The 17,621-nt window shown below is 46.0% G+C and overlaps 1 protein-coding gene across 3 annotated transcripts in view; it reads left to right on the top strand.

The window, feature by feature from the left end:
- The window catches only part of C2CD3 (C2 domain containing 3 centriole elongation regulator), an 86,502-nt gene that overhangs the window by 42,760 nt on the left and 26,121 nt on the right, over positions 1 to 17,621 (top strand). For 2 of the 3 annotated variants that reach the window (XM_034759200.1, XM_034759198.1), the window contains exons 25-30: positions 7,732 to 7,870; positions 9,531 to 9,595; positions 12,941 to 13,146; positions 13,878 to 14,008; positions 15,132 to 15,296; positions 15,896 to 16,113. In XM_034759200.1, the coding sequence (XP_034615091.1) occupies positions 7,732 to 7,870; positions 9,531 to 9,595; positions 12,941 to 13,146; positions 13,878 to 14,008; positions 15,132 to 15,296; positions 15,896 to 16,113 (924 nt within the window). The remainder of the gene's footprint in view (positions 1 to 7,731; positions 7,871 to 9,530; positions 9,596 to 12,940; positions 13,147 to 13,877; positions 14,009 to 15,131; positions 15,297 to 15,895; positions 16,114 to 17,621) is intronic. The other variant, XM_034759199.1, reaches the window with a different exon arrangement.

The raw sequence follows: 17,621 nt of genomic DNA, 5'->3' as shown, positions 1-17,621 counted from the left end.
TGCATTAAAAACAGTGTTTCCTAAAGCTTTTAGAATCCGGTTTTACAACCACTTCGGGGAAGGCCAGTCAGAGCCCATTATCTATGGCCTTGTGGTTAAGAAAATGGGACTGGGACTCAGTAGATCAGTTGTTCTTTGCTGTGGGATGGACTGTTTCCTCTTGAGCAAATCACTTAGGCCAGAGGTTCTCAAACTGGGGGTCAAGAGGTTATTACATGGGGGATCACGAGCTGTCAGCCTCCACCCCCAAGCCCCGCTTTGCCTCCAGCATTTATAATGGTGTTAAATATAAAAAAAAGTGTTTTTAATTTATGAGGGGGTTGCACTCAGAGGCTTGCTGTATGAAAGGGGTCACCAATACAAAGGTTTGAGAACCACTGACTTAGGCCTTGTATGCACTAGACTTTTTCCCCCCTAAAATTTCCCACTGATGCAGCTCCACCAGTGATAGGAATACCAGTCGGACAACAAGTGCAGGTGGGGTGCCAGTGGCCCCCAGTGCTCTAACCACCGTGTTCATCCCTGCTCAGAGAATGTCTAGATGACACTATGGCAAAAACCCCAGAGTCTTCCAGCACCTTACTATGTCAAGAAGTCCCACGTATTGCTGCCATGGGAGCTGACTGGTGGTAGAAGTGGGGGGGAGGTTTCTTTTGGGGGCGAGCGTAGTGTAGACAGAGCTTATTTTTCTCTCTCTGCCTCAGTTCTTTATCTATACATGGGGTTACAGGAATGTTCTGAACCTGTTATGTTTGTGAGACATTACATAAAAAAAGTACTAATCCTTGGACATCTTTGGCACCTTGCATTTGTCTGTTAGGTGGTGCACATTTCATTATTTCAAGCCTGACAGCAGATGGGTTCCTGTGTTGTAATGGTTCTAAATAGATGTGTTTGGTACAGGAACGTATTCAGTCACCAATCAGTCTAAGGGCCCTGCAGAGCCAACACAAATCTCATAGACTTTAAGGCCAGGAGGGACCATCGTGATCATCTAGTCTGACCTCCGATACACTGCAGGCCACAAAACCTCACCCACCCACTCCTGCAATAGGATCCCACAACTTCTGGCTGAGTTACTGAAGTCCTCAGATCTTGATTTAAAGACTTCAAGTTACAGAGAATCCACCATTTACTCTAGTTCAAACCAGCAAATGACCCATGCCAGACGCTGCAGAGGAAGGTGAAAACCCCCCCAGGAACTCTGCCAGTCTGACCTGGGGGAAAGTTTCTTCCTGAACCCAAATATGGTGATCAGTTAGACCCTGAGCATATGTAAGACCCACTAGTCAGATACCTGGGAAAGAATTCTCTGTAGTCACAGCCCTCCCCCTCAGTCCACTGGAGATATTTGCAAACAGCAGTCATGAATGGGCCATATGCAATTGTTGTCAATCTCTTTGTGCCATCTCCTCCATAAACTTATCCATCTCAGTCTTAAAACAAGTTAGGTTTTTTGACCCCACTACTCCCTTGGAAGGCTGTTCCAATCTTCACTCCTCTAATGGGTAGAAAACTTCATCTAATTTCAAGCCTAAACTGATCAATGGACAGTTTATATCCATTTGTTCTTCTTCGAGTGCTTGCTCATATCCATTCCATTAGGTGTGTGCGCGCCGCGTGCACGATCGTCGGAAGATTTTCTACCCTAGCAACACCGGCGGGTCGGCTGTGGAGCCCCCTAGAGTGGCGCCTTCATGGCGCTGAATATATACCCCAGCCGACCCGGCGCCCCCTCAGTTCCTTCTTACCGCCCCTGACGGTCGTTGGAACTGTGGAGCGCGGCATAGCTGATCTCCACTCTCCCTAGCTTCGTTCGTTATTAGCAGTTATAGTTATAGTTACAGTTCTAGTGTTAAATAGTTAAATAGTTAAAATAGTTTGTAAAAGTTGTTTAGTTGTTATACTAGTTCAGGGGATTAAGGGGGTCGTCTCCCCCTTTCTCCCCCGGCCGCGGGTACGGGCTCATGCCCAAAGCTCCCGGCTTCAAGCAGTGCGCCTCCTGCGCTAAACATATGCCCACGAGCGACCCGCACGACTCCTGTCTGAAGTGCCTGGGAGAGTCCCATCAAACAGATAAGTGCAAGATCTGTAAGGCCTTCAGACCAAGGACCAAGAAGGAGCGGGACTTTCGGCTCCGGCAACTTCTGATGGAGGCGGCACTTAGTCCTGACGCTCCATCTACAAGTCAGGCCCCGGCACCTAGCGCCTCGGTGCGCAGTGCCCCGGCGGCACCGGCCACGACGACCACGCGAGTGGCGTCGGACAAGCCTCCCCGGCACCGGACCTTGTCGGCACCGCAAGCACAGCAAGTGCCTAGGCGCCGTTCATTATCCCCAGGGCATAAAAAAGCCCATAAGACGGGGGCCTCCGTGCCGAAGACGCCGGCTCCCCCAGTGCCGGGGGTAGAGCCGCGTCCGCCGGTGGAGCACCGGAAACAGGTGCCTCCAGCACCGTCGACTCCGGCGCCGAAGCCGTTGAGTCCGGTGCAGATAGCGTCTCCACCGAGACTGGCGGTTATACAGTGCCTCCCGTCGACTCCAGAGACCTTCGAGGCGGCGAGAGACTTAATAGCTCTCACAGAGCCGGCACCGCCCCAACCACCGGCACCGAAGGCACCGTTGACTCGCCCGGTACAGTCGAGGGGGAAACCTGCCTTGATGCGCCCTCCATCGCAAGGGCTGGAACCTCGGCACCGATCCAGGTCCCGAAGCAGGTCCCCACGCCGCTCGCAGTCCCGGCACCGAATATCGCCTCGGCACCGGTCGTACTCGCGGCCAAGATCTTCTTCGCGGCACCGCTCTACGTCTCGACACCGCTATGATCGTCGGCACCGATCAACGTCGAGACGTAGTTCTCGGCACCGCTACGGTCGACGCTCGACGTCGAGAGGCCGCTCCCGGCACCGGGCATACTCCAGGTCCTCGTCGAGGTCCAGATCTGACTCCCGGCACCGACGAGGTCATCGGCACCGGTCACGGTCCCGGCACCGATCGCCGGCACCGCTTAGAGATAGATCAACTCCGGACCGGCACCGTGCGGCACCGCAGCCCACGGGAATCGTCTCGACGCTCTCGGCACCGCCGTGGCCATCGAGATCGGTGTCCCACTCCTCGGAGGACCTCTCGAGATCGGCATATCCCCCTCAAGGGCAAGCCGAGGAACAGGACTTGGGACATTGGCGGGAGATGACAGAGGACCATTCTCATGGCCCATCTCACTGGTCGTTCTGGACCCCGTGGGCGTACCATCAGGAGCAAGGGGCTCCAATACCCTCGACCTCTCGCTCGAGTCACTCCGTCAGAAGGGCCCCGGAGTCCACCATCTCTCGGCCTCCACCAGGGGACATGGAGGCTTCTTCCGTGTCCGCACCGCCTGACGCCCTGGACCCAGGCGCAGGTGATGCTCCGGCCCAGGAACAGGGAGACCAGGACCAGCCCTTGGATCCTGTTCCACCGGAGGCATCTTCCTCTTCTTCGCCGGACGAGGCAGTGGCGGGCACATCGTGCACGGGCCCACCTCCAATAGATCTTCGGGCTCACCAGGATCTTCTGCGCAGGATGGCCCGTAATATGGACCTGCAGGCGGAGGAGGTAGTGGAGGTGCACGACCCGATAGTGAATATCCTCGGAGCGGATGCCCCATCGAGGGTAGCGTTACCCCTGATCCGCACGATACAATCTAATGCGGATACGATATGGCAAACTCCTGCCTCTATCCCACCCACAGCGAGAGGGGTGGAAAGGAAATACTTTGTCCCGTCTAAGGACTACGGGTACTTGTATACCCACCCCCAACCGTGTTCACTGGTGGTGGCATCAGTGAACGCACGAGAGCGACACGGCCAGCAGGCTGCAGCGCCTAAATCAAAAGAGGCTAAGCGGCTCGATTTGTTTGGCCGTAAGGTTTACTCAGCCACTCAACAAATTCGTAGTAAAGTTGAAGTTCCGCATGGTCTCTTTGGGGGCCATTATCCCTTCCCTCGATCCTGGAGACTGGTTCGCCGCCCTCGACATGAAAGACGCATACTTTCACATCACAATTTACCCACCTCACAGACGCTTCCTGCGATTCGTGGTAAACACGGTGCACTACCAGTTTGCAGTCCTTCCCTTCGGCCTATCCTCGGCCCCAAGAGTGTTCACGAAATGTATGGCTGTCGTGGCAGCGTACCTTCGTCGACAAGGGATACAGGTGTTCCCGTACCTAGACGACTGGCTGGTACGCGGTCGCACCAAGGAGCAAGTTCAAGCTCACGTCCACAGAATAGTGCACACATTCAACGAGTTGGGCATCCTACTCAACAAGGACAAATCCACTCTAGAACCTACCCAGAGAATAGAATTCATCGGAGCAGTTCTCGACTCCAAACGTGCACAAGCCATCCTGCCAGACAACCGCTTTGGCACCATCACAAACCTCATTCAAGGGCTACAGGCCTTCTCAACTACCACGGTGAGGTCGTGCCTTACCCTGCTGGGTCACATGGCTTCCTGCACGTACGTAACCAGGCATGCCAGACTTCGGCTTCGCCCACTCCAGACCTGGGTGTCATCAATATACCGTCCACATCGGGACAGCCTGAACATGGTGGTCACGGTCCCGAACTCGGTCCTGGCCTCCCTCACCTGGTGGCTAGATCACAATGTGGTCTGCGAGGGGATGCCATTTCACGCCCCACAACCCTCTCTGCACCTGGTCACAGACGCTTCATCTCTGGGTTGGGGCGCCCATCTCAACGAACACCATACCCAGGGCCTGTGGACTGCACCCCAGTTAGCCCTGCATATCAATGTTCGGGAATTGATGGCGGTGCGCCTGGCGTGCCAGGCATTCCTCAATCTCCTACGTGGCCGCTGTGTGTTGGTTCTCATCGACAACACCACGGCCATGTTTTACATCAACAAGCAAGGAGGAGCACGTTCGTCAATTCTATGCCAAGAGGCCATTCGCCTGTGGGACTTCTGCATCACCCACTCAATCCATCTCACGGCATCGTTCCTCCCTGGAGTCCAGAACACTCTGGCGGACCGACTCAGCAGGTCCTTCCAGACGCACGAGTGGTCTATCCGTCCGGACATCATACATTCCGTCTTCCAGAAGTGGGGGTTTCCCCAGATAGACCTGTTTGCATCCCGAGACAACAGGAAGTGCCACATGTTCTGCTCCCTACAAGGTCGAGCTCCGGGCTCCCTCTCGGATGCGTTTCTCCTTCCCTGGAAAGACCACCTGTTTTATGCATTCCCTCCGTTTCCTCTGGTCCACAAGGTACTGCTCAAATTGCGCAGAGACCAGGCACAGGTAATTCTGATTGCTCCAGCGTGGCCGAGACAACATTGGTACACCACACTGTTGGAGCTCTCGGTTCAGACACCGATCCCGCTTCCATTATGTCCGGATCTCATATCTCAGGACCACGGTCGGCTGCGTCACCCCGACCTGCAATCACTCCACCTCACAGCGTGGCTGCTCCATGGTTCACCCAGGCAGAGCGGCAATGCTCACACTCTGTCCAACAGATCCTGCTGAGCAGTAGAAAACCCTCAACACGGACCACGTACCTGGCCAAGTGGAAACGGTTCTCCTGTTGGTGCGAACAACGAGCCACGTTCCCGTTGCAGGCACCCATTCCTCTCATATTGGAATATCTCCTCTCCCTAAAACAACAAGGGTTGGCGACATCTTCAATTAGAGTTCACCTGGCCGCTATATCGGCCTTTCACCCAGGGGAACTCGCGTCCTCGGTATTCTCTAACCCGATGGTCGTTAGATTCCTCAAGGGCTTAGACCGGACGTACCCACAACAGCGTCATCCCGTCCCGACGTGGGATCTCAATCTGGTTCTCTCCAAACTCACAGGTCCTCCGTTCGAGCCACTGGCCACCTGTTCTCTTCTGTATCTATCCTGGAAGACAGCCTTCCTCGTAGCCATCACCTCAGCAAGGCGCGTTTCTGAACTCAGGGCGCTTACATCTGAGCCCCCTTACACAGTTTTTCATAAGGATAAAGTGCAGCTTCGTCCACATCCTGCCTTTCTCCCTAAGGTGGTTTCTACATTTCATATCAACCAGGACATATTTCTCCCGGTCTTTTATCCCAAACCACATGCCACTCGCCAGGATCAACGTTTGCATTCCCTGGACGTACGAAGGGCCCTGGCCTTCTATGTTGACCGCACAAAGCACTTTAGAAAGACGACGCAACTCTTCGTTGCAGTGGCCGACCGAATGAAAGGCTCACCGGTCTCCTCACAACGCCTATCCTCCTGGATTACGTCTTGCATCCGGACTTGCTATGACCTGGCAGGTGTCTCAGCACCGCACCTCACCGCCCACTCCACGAGGGCCCAAGCCTCCTCGACTGCTTTCCTGGCGCAAGTTCCGATCCAGGACATTTGTAGAGCGGCGGTTTGGTCATCAGTCCACACGTTTACAGCTCACTATGCACTAGTGCAGCAGTCCAGGGACGATGCTGCTTTCGGATCAGCGGTTTTGCACACAGCAATGTCTCACTCCGACCCCACCACCTAAGTTGGGCTTGGGAGTCACCTAATGGAATGGATATGAGCAAGCACTCGAAGAAGAAAAGACGGTTACTCACCGTTGTAACTGTTGTTCTTCGAGATGTGTTGCTCATATCCATTCCAAACCCGCCCCCCGTCCCCACTGTCGGAGTAGCCGGCAAGAAGGAACTGAGGGGGCGCCGGGTCGGCTGGGGTATATATTCAGCGCCATGAAGGCGCCACTCTAGGGGGCTCCACAGCCGACCCGCCGGTGTTGCTAGGGTAGAAAATCTTCCGACGATCGTGCACGCGGCGCGCACACACCTAATGGAATGGATATGAGCAACACATCTCGAAGAACAACAGTTACAACGGTGAGTAACCGTCTTTTCTTGTGCCAACATTGGCGCTTAACTTAATTTAAATAACTCCTCTCCCTCCCTGGTATTTATCCCTCTGATGTATTTATAGAAAGCAATCATGTCTCCTCTCAGCCTTCATTTGGTCAGGCTAAACAAGACAAGCTCCTTAATTCTCCTTTCGTACGATAGAGTCTCCATTCCTCTGATCATCCTGGTAGCCCTTCTCTGGATCTATTCCAGATCTGGGGGAGTGAGCTGGGTTCTATTTTGAGTTTTGCATTAACCACAAAATTGCTAATTAATTTCTAACTATGTGACCAGTTCTGCCCCTAGTTATACCTACAAAACCCCATTGATGAGAATGGTGTTGCTCGGGTGTAACTGAAGGCAGAATTTGTCAGGAGGAATTTTTAATACTGGTTACTGGTGAGATGAGCCAGAAATAACCCAGTTTGACTTTTGGATCCTGGGATGCATTTGCAAGGCTGATTAGTATTTATTAAAAACAAACAAAAAACCACCTTGGCAAATTTTTATCTGTAATCAACAATCACAGAACCCCTGATGTCCTTTTTAGAGTCACTTTCATAGTAAAGGTACACAATAGTATTTTGCACTCCACTCATATCCTGACTGGAGCTAGTGAATGTCAGCAACATTCTGGGCTAGCTCTGCTACCCTAAGGAAACCACCAGCGGTTAGGTTGAGCTGGCCTTTGCCATGATGCACAATTTTTATCTTTGTCACATGGCGCAACCGTTATTATCTGTAGCTAATAGGTTTGTTCTGTTGGTAAGACAATACTTAATTTTTGAATGAAATGATTAATCAGCTGCCTTATTCTAACCACAATTCACTGTATTTTAGGGAGTCCTCTCACCGAACGTGGAGTGACAGCACCCAGTAGCTATGTGACGTTTGCAGTTGCTGATGCAGATGCTCCAATAGCCACTGCAATAATAGAAAACACTGACTCGCCAGTTTGGGACTTTCAGCAGCAAACAAGGTATGTAATGCCTTTCAGAGGCAGACACTTTCAGAGCCATGGTGTCTGGCAGCTAGTGGCCAGACATTGAATGAATAGATGCACTTAGCAAAGTGGTCCTCCAGTAACTGGACCTGCCCTGTTATGATTCCTACACGTTATTTTATCACCATTCACAGTTCTGTGCAAGTCCCCTTGTGGTCCAGAAGCAGCAGCTTTAACCAAGTAAACAGAGAGAGGCTTTCTCTGGCCAAAGCCCTAGGAGCCTTGCTAAGCTTGTTGCAGCTGAAAATCAATGTTTGCATATCTTACAGTAGCTCTAGGGCCTAGAATGTCTGGATTGAGTTGTACGAGGGAAGATATGGTCTGGGCTAAAACACAGGACCAGGAGTCAGACCCGTATTGTATTTCTGACTGTACCATAGACTTCTCATGTGATATTAGGCAAGACATTTAACATCTCTGTGCTTCAGTTTCCCCACCTGTAAAATGGAGCTGATAACATTTTTCTGCCTCACAGAGCTGTTGTGAGGATTAATTCATTAATGTTAGCGAAGTTCTTTGAACTTTCGTAGCACTTCAATGTCTTTTTATTAAGTTTGTACAATGCCTAGAACTATGGGGTCCTGGTCCATGGCTGTGGTTCTTAGGCCACAATACAATTAATAAATAACGTACACTAGTACGTCTGTGGTGGGGATCTCAGGGTTTCTGCAAAGTTTTGAAGTCAGGGGTTCGAATTAAACCTGAAGCAGTTGCCATTAGGATTTTCTAAACTAAAAGAGACCAACCACCGTGAATCAGTGAATAAAATATCTTCCATTGTTATACGGAGTGTTGTTGTAACCGTGTTGATCCCAAAATATTACAGAGAGAAGGTGGGTGAGGTAATAACTTCTATTGGACCAACGTCTGTTAGGGAGAGAGACAAGCTTTGGTGCTTACACAGAGCTCTCTGGATAAACTCATCTCTTTCACCAACAGACGTTGGTCCAATAAAAGATGTTACCTCTCCCACGTTGTCTCTCAATAAATAAACTGTATTTAGCATGTTAGGCACTAACTTGTCAGTTATAGACTGTGTGGAAATTATACCAGTGACTTCACAGAGACAAGTTTGCCGGCTAGACAGTTGTTTTTATAATGCAGAGACCAATCATTCAGACATTGATAGCTGCAGTTACAAGTTTTATTTTCTAAGGTTATTTGTGCTCCGAGCCAGTCTTGAATACTAGAAATATGCCAAGTGACCTGAAAACGCTTTGGGGGAAATAAGGGATTTTGTCTCATCACTATTTTGGGGAGGTGTTTTTTCAGAAATTAGGTTACAGTGTTTCAGGTGGCCATCTTAATCTTTATTAAAAGTTTGCTACTATAGTGCTTGATAGTATTTTCACAGTTCTCTCTTTTTTTCCCTGCTGTTTTCACTACCCTAATTTAAAAATATTTTAGAAGAAAAAAAAATAAAACTTACTCCTTGGGTAAGCAGAAAACAAGCCCATGTAGCAGTAATTATGTACATTTTTAAGGACCTACACTGGGTTTTTCCCCCATTATTCAGAGAATACTTTTTATAAGGTAGACAAAATGTTATTGAAATTCCAGAGACACTTTGCCATGCTAGCTTCTGACAAATTTTATTGTTCTGCATAACAGATTATGATGATTTTATTCTTAATAGACTATCCAAAGAACTTCTGTTGGATCCACAACAAACCCTGGTCTTCAAAGTATGGCATAAAGCAGGTAAACCACCATGGTGCAATGCAGAGAAGCCCCTGGTGCAGTGCACGCAGTGGGTAATTGGTCTCCTAGAGGGCTATACTGGCTAAGCAGTCCCATTCATTTCCTGGTTTGCCAAAGTTCCTCCAACTGAGAGAAGCTTTTAGCTAGTTTTAGTTAAGTTTAGGTTTCAAACCTTGCTTCTCACCTAATTTAAATTGACAGGATTTTAGAAGTCAGATTTTCCTGGGGAGGGGAGATGGATTATTATTTCTTTTTCCTTTTATTTGTTCCTTCCAGAGTTAGCTGAAGAGTGTTCTGCAATGGCTTACAAACTCCAGTGTCTCCTGCTTTCAGCAGAGGCAGGTATCATTCTGCTAATTTATGGCCTCAGTCCCATTTCTCTCCAGAGCCTCATTTTAGGCTTTTTTGTGGACCTTCCCCTAATCCTTAGGAAAGCATGTAAGGCCAGGTTCTTACCAGCTCCCATATGTACCAGGCTCATCTCGTCAGCCTGAGAGCCTGTAACCCAGCACCCCACAAATCCTTACAAGTCCAGGCAATTCTAACAGGAAATGTTTGTGTGATTCCCCTGGTTTACTTCTTACAGGCAGTATTTAAACTAGAATCTGATTTACAGGTAAAGATTACAGCTCTGTTGGAAGGTAAACTACTTTGATCCTCTGCCACAGCTACTCAGGGCTGGACTCCTTTGCCCGTTATTACCAAAATGTAACCAAGTACTTTTATAGCAGCATGAACAGACTTTAAAAAATGAAGTTATAGCCAATATTAGCATTTATCGAGACAGCTGGAAGCATTTTGACATAGGCCTTGTGCCTGGCAACATACCTAAGTTGTAGGTATTCACTTTATCCATACATCCTGTTTGCTGTTACATTGGTAAAGGTACTCATTGTCCCGATTACTGTTTGCTCATGTCATTGTTAAACTAGATCCTCCAATGTTTAATTGCTACAAAACAAATTTAAGTTAAAAAAAAAATGCTCTGATGTTGGGGAGAGAGCTGTATTTTATTATTTTTCCCTCCAGTGCTGACTCAAAATACTAATTTTTAAAAATGTATTAAAGTTTAGCTGGCTGATTTTTGCCACAGAAACTTTTATTTTGAGTCCACAAAAAGTGTATAAGTCTGATAGACTTTTGTCCTATTGTTAAAAAACCTCCATTAGCCATTGACACAATTTCTGCTAAAAGTTTTTTTCCCAAAAGAATAACTTGAACTGCTGGAGTAACCCAAACAATGTCCTCTTTTGTGTTTGCTGGTAGGATTGTTTGTCCCTGTACCTGCTGACATGTGCAGGAGAGAACAGACAAGTTATTGCAATAAACATAACAGTGTAACAACAATCACACACAGGCATTTTAAAAGCGCTTTGAAAATGAAAAGGGAATATCAGTTGGTAAATAGAACCAAAAGAAATCCTAGATCCAGAAGCGGGTCATGGAGCTCCACAAATTGGCCTTAAAAGTTTTTTTTTCAACTCTCTCGTTTTCCATTACTCCCCTGTTTTTTCAAAATGTATTTACTTTTCCCTTCAACTGTTCAAGCTATCCATGCCTCTTGCATCACTAGCCTTTCTGGTATCTCAGTTCATAAGTGAATAACCCTTCTTGTAATAACAGAGGTGAAGTGAAGGCATTGTACCTGCCAAAGCGTGAGTTCAGGCCCTCAAGTTACGGCACTTCTTACACTGATCTAAGGGCTGGTAATATCAACAACTGCAATAGCAACAGTGAGTTTTTGCAGCTAAGGGAAAGAGAGAAGAACTGGTTTTAAAATGCATTTGTGATTATTTTTTTTCAAGTCTAAACATGTCTCTAACTAATGATTAGAGCTCTTGAATGGCTTCTGGTACATCTGTTTTAAAAATAATTTCAATGGCCTCAAGTTAATGTGTATAGTTATTTGGTATTTCAAATTTACGCCTGCACCCCTACTCATTTCCTTATGTTTTTAGAAGCCCCCTGATTCCTTGGTGGTCTGCTGAGGTGTCCCACAGCATCATTCCAACTGTTCCTACCCGGAGTGAAGTAGAAATCCACAGACCTACAACTCCCATATCACTAACCATCTATGTTACATGCAGCCTTAATACACTTCTATGTAAACAAATCATTTATAGGTGTTTTGGAACTGTGGCATGCTGTGAGACACTGTCAGCCCACCAGAGATTGAAACCTGGGATGGAGTAGGAAAGCTGGACTTTCTTTTGGACAAAATCTGCAAGACCCTAGAGGCTTACCTAGACTTTCTGCCAGGCAGGGAAAGGGTTTGTGAGTGCAATAGCAGTTTTTACATAATCCTTAGTGCATTGGGTCCTTTACTGTATCTATTTTAATATCTTTAACACTGCTGCTATTTTGAATAAGGGAAATATTTAATAGAATAATTAACATGATGTTAAACTAGACAGAAGGAGAGAATTATTATAGTCTCCAGATGCCTCTTTGACTATTCCTCTTGGATGTGCCCCCTCCAACCCAAAATCAATCTCTCCAGAACTGAATTCCTGATTTTTGCCTCCCTTCTCTATCACGGTCACCAGCTCCACTAACCTTCCTGTCTCCCAGGCTCACAGCTTTGGTTTAATCTTGGCATCTCTCTTCTCCTCCCCCTTTATAACCGATTTCTTGCTAGGTCCCATTACTCCTCATCACCGTAGTCTGCCCTTTCCTCACTGTCCCCACCACTAAAACCACTTGTCTGGGCCTGGGTCACTTTCTTCTTGATTATTGTAACCTGCTTTCTGACCACCCTGCTTATGTGCTCAGACTCTTGCATTCTATCCACAAGTCCACTTCCTTCCCTGACCACTCCAGTCACGTCATTGCTTCCTCACATACCTTCCTTGTCTTTCTGTTTTTAAGAACATCATATTCAGGCTCCTTGTCCTCAACTTTAAGGCTTTACGTAATCTTACTACCACACATGTCTCTGACATTTCTCCCTCTATTCGTCCCTATATTGTTGCTTTACAGCTTCCTTCTTTTCCTCCTTCACCATCTTGGTTTCATGTCTACACTCCTATTCTCTCCTACATTTGAAACCTTTTCCCTCTCCGTGTCCAGCAGACATCCTGTCTCCTCCTTCAACCCTTCCTAAAAACTCACTCCTTCCATGTGTCATTTCTACTTTGTTCTCAGACTCCATAATCCTCACTCCCTTTTTACCTGAACTTGGCCTTTGCCTTTTGTCTTCTCTGCTTACTATATACTTTTTGAGGTTTGCTCTGTAAAGCTGTGTAAAGTTTCAGGGCTGTGTAACTGATTGTTTTAAACAGTGCAAATGTTACGCTTGCACACCTTAGTTTTAACTGCGTGATTTACACTCTTCTTTCCCCACAGATGTTGAACGAGTGATAGGATTTGCATCTGTGGATCTCTCGCCCCTTCTTTCTGGCTTCCAGTTAGTCTGTGGGTGGTACAATATTACAGACTTCAGTGGACAATGCAGAGGGCAGATTAAAGTAGCGATTTCCCCTCTTGAAAGTATAATTCATCTCAAAGAAATAAGGCAGGCAAGGATTCGGACCAAAGCACCAGGTTCTTCAGTATGTACTCCAGTTTCTTTCTATTCACAAGTCTGATTTTGTTCCTAATAACCTACAATGAATTTTCTGGATTCACAAAGTGACAAGTTAACTATACATACAGCATTGTGTAGTGGATTGAGCATGACTTAACAAATGCTGGAAATTCCTGAATTCTCAATTTTAAAAACTAATTTATATTACAATAAATGTACCTAGAGGCCTGAGCCCCATTATTCTAGGTGTTGTACAAACATATATCTGAGAAAGTCCCTGCCCCACAGAGTTTGCAATATAAGTGAAAAAGACATGCCTGTATGAAATTATTACATGTAACATAGAAGATGACTATAAATTAAAAACATCATTTTTCTCTATTTTAAATTTCTTTACTGGTGTATTTAATAGCGCTCTGCATGTAGTCAGTTTCACTGTTTCCCCTGCATAGTTGTTTAATCAGTTTCCCCTGTTGTTTGTGTGGAACTTTCACACAGGGACGGGGGGAGAGACATTTTTTTTAACTAGGAGGGTATGATTGTAAAAGCATGAAAAATGGCAGCGGGACTTCTTGGTGCTAGAACCTGCCTTACTTTTTACTAATGTTTATAAAACAATCCAGATTTTGGTCGGTTCCCGTTGGTCAGTCTTTGTAAAGTGCTTTGAAATGTAAAGCAGTCTATAAACTTAAGTTTATACTGTTGGTTAGTTCAGTGAAGTCTCACATTTATTTCTCCTTAATCTTGCTGTTGCAGATTCCTGCACACAGTCCTTTTTCATTCCAGGCAAGGGCCTTGTGTACTGCATTCCCCAGCTATGTTACAAGACACTCTGGACAACTGTTTAATACTTCATCAAAGGATGTTGATTTTACTACTCAGGAGCGGTAAGAAAACTGATACAAGAATATCTCTGGAATAAAATCATAAGAGTAAATATTTATTGTTTTCAGAGCTTGAAACTTTTACCGACACCTACCAGCCCAAATTCTAAGTCTGCTGACCAGAGTGAAATATACCTGGTGCCACGCCTCTCACTCCAGATCCATGCCCCTGCGATTAAAGGACTAAAACAGTTGTGTTCAGTACTTGCATTTAATTGTAAGACTGTCAATCAATTTTCTGTGAAACATACTTTTGAGTGAATGTCCCAAGAGATGCCAATCTCCTAACGTCCTGATACTGATTCCTTACTACAACATCACAGTCGCTCCCCAGTGAGGCACCCAGCTGCTTCTTTCACTCCCTGTACCCCTAGATATAATGGAGTGCCACTGCCAAGACTGGCTGTTGTTTTCCGCCGCCCTGCTTAGTGGGATTTGGGGTAGGGATGGGTGTCTATGACATCTCTATGTCTTTTGTCATACTTCTTTTCATTGTCACCAAATGAGGGGTGAAGAGGCATGCCCATATTGCACATCCCTGAGACCGGCTTTGGTAGACGCCCTGCAGTAATTTCTGCTTACTCTTGCTAAAAACAGATGCTATGGGGACATCCCTTTTGTTCAGAGCTGTTACTAGCAGTAACTGCAGTTCACACTGAGCAACATGTAAGAAAGAGGATTAATTCATGGCCTGCTTGTTTAGAGTATGTGGAAGGTAACCTACCTAGAACCTAGACGCAGCCTGCCAGGCAAGGTTTTATTAGCTTTGTCTGTTGAAGTTTGCAAAGGCACCGGCAAATAGTGCTCCTTCATCTGAACAACTGGCTGTTTAGATCCAGATTGGTCATTGCAAGCTGGCACCTATATCTGTGGGCTGCACTTCTGTGTTAAAAAGGAGCATGCCTGCAATCTACTCTATTATGATGCGAATTAGGTGCAGTTCTCAGGCTTTGTGAATTCCTAATGTCATTCTTGCCAAATTTTTCATGCTCTGGGCTTAATCCATTAATGCTTCTTTAATGATGCAGGGGGAGTATTTTTAACAGGCTTTGATATATTTAGTTGGCAGATCTTTCAGAAGTAGAGATGTGCTGGTGCATGTATACAAATATATACCCATTTTCAGCAGAATTAGTCCAACAGAGACATGGACACCTCGTCATGAAGAGCACATGCAAAATGTTCGCAGATTTCATGAGTCCTTGCAGCAGGTGGAAGGGAACGCACAAAGGGCTGGAAGATTAGATTCCCTGTCACATTCATCACGTACTTCACTTCTAACTGCTCTCAGGTAAAGCAAACCCATGGCTACCAGGGTGGTATATGGCTTTAGGTTCACAAAGTAAATCTTGAAATTTTGCAATTCTTGCATCCTCTTTTAAAATAAACTAAAATTAATATAGTAATCTTATGAAACTGGGTGTTAGTGGTATAGTACTGTAACTTAACGGCAGCATTAAAACAAGACTGGAATATTGAGGGTTGCTACAGGTTAGATTTGTCCCGCTTTGGCAGAGCTGTGAGAAGTCCCAGGACTGGAGAGAAGCAGTGTTTGCAAATCAAGACTGAATACTTAGCACTATCCATTTCTGTCATCCTGTAACTTAACTTACTCTATGTTACCAAAAGTCCTCTCTGAGCTAAGAGAGGAAAACGAACAAACCTTGTAAGCATTTTGATCACACTCAAAGCGTTAACTGATTTACATGAAGTTCCCTTTACTTTTTCCTGTTTGGCTCGGAAAGAATCGTTCCTAGGCTGAGATCTTATGGATTAAATTTTTGGCTGGATAATAGTTTTTTAGCCTAGTTCTAAACCTTAGGAAAACAAGGTTAATTCGTCAGGTATTTATACGTCATGAATCTTTATGTTCTCTTACATGGCTTACAGAAGAAACTTGACTGAACTGGATGAGATTCAGAGATACTTCAGTCAGAAATTAACCAGCTCTTTCCCTGACGATGGCTATGGCACCACATCGAAGAGAAACCGGGAACAGCAGAATGGGGATTGCCAAGAGTTTGGGACCAGAATGGTAGATCCTGATGGACACCATCTTTTGGAAAAATCTAGTCACTTGGTCTCTCAAGTCAGCACTCTGATCAATGGTAAGAAGTTACCTTGTTTGGAATACTTTACCAAGAGCCACGGGCACTAGGTAATCCCTTGTTTTAAATCCCCTCTTTAAAATGGCCCCAAAACTCCTGACACAACTTTTCCCAATCTTTAATTTTAAGAAGACCTACCTCTAACAGACAACTAATTTGTGCTGGTCCCTGAGGCAATTGCTCCAGTTCTGTCGTCTTAGTGTTGGAATCTTAGCTGACAAGCCCATTAAGTAAAATATACGTAAATACAACATTAGGAAGGTGAGATTAAGTAGTAGTTAGTGATTGGTTTCTGTCCTGTTAATTATATGCTAGCCTGCCTAAATTTCCCTATATAATTTCAGGTGTATCTGTTCTTCACTAGTCGTGCTGATAAATTTTGTGCCACATTGTCTACAGAAGTGGATATGTAGCAGTAGTGAGTCAAATGAAATATCTTTGCTTCCCATGGTGGTTTTAAAGTCCCCATCTCTTCATGCCACCCTACCTCTTAAACCACCTATCGATGTACTGCCCTTCCTTGGCACTAGCCTTGTTACTGTTTGCAGTTAATTTCATATTAGCCTAGTCGTCTGTGGCCATTCTGATCCAGCTCCAGTACATTGTGATTAGCAAGTTGGTTGGGAATCCCAAGTGGTCTGTTGTGCCTTTTTATAATAAAGTAGTGGGTAGAAGAGAGACTGTCATCAGTATGAAGCAGCTGTCTGCAGTATCTACCTCTGCCTACCCTCTAGGATTGGTACTGTGCCACCATCTCCCACGTTACAGGGCCATTCCTTCTGGTATACAGTATTAGCATCTTGATTCTGATGCTACTTATTCCTGTTCTCTAGACTTTGCCATCTTTGTCCTGCTCACCTCAGTATACTATTTTCTTTGCTTCTCTTGCCCCCCCCCCCAATCTATCTCAGATGCTCTAATTCCTGAAAGATTTTGAGGAAATGAGGTACATCTGATCTCTAACAAGAAACTAAAAATAGATTTCCTTATTATTAAAATAAATTGTAAATGGCCAAGACATGGCTGTATCAAAGGAGGCCGTTTATAATTAGACTCCTAGGCCAATCAACCTTTCCTTTCCCCTGCTTCCTACATTACATAGATGACGCATGCAACTCTTCATTTTTAATATTGAAATATATCGTTTTTGTAACTTCGCACTGTAACAAATCAGTGTTCTCTTGTGCCTTTCAGTTGGTATAAATATTTAATTGGCAATCATCTAAGTGGGTTCTCATTCTACTTCTAATATAGAAGTAGATAGAAGCATGCAGATTACCATCAGATATGCAAAACTAGAGAGTATCAGTGAGAGCTATGTCCTCTAGCCCTGTTCCATAGGATTGTCGAAGCTAGTGGTAGAAAAGGTAACTAGGTGAGCTAGTTCCCATCTCCTGTTTCTGGCCAATGTAGGATTGTTCCCTTGTTGCGAGTGGGTTTTGTCCAGACTGGGTCTAACTGTCCCAGCAATGGAGGCTGTTCACTTTCTCTTGGGGGACTGTTCCACT

This window comes from Trachemys scripta, chromosome 1 (assembly GCF_013100865.1).
Source record: "Trachemys scripta elegans isolate TJP31775 chromosome 1, CAS_Tse_1.0, whole genome shotgun sequence".
In the NCBI taxonomy this organism is placed as follows: domain Eukaryota; kingdom Metazoa; phylum Chordata; order Testudines; family Emydidae; genus Trachemys; species Trachemys scripta.
The sequence above is the reverse complement of the archived record's forward strand: the minus strand, read 5'-3'. Positions and strand labels throughout refer to the sequence as shown.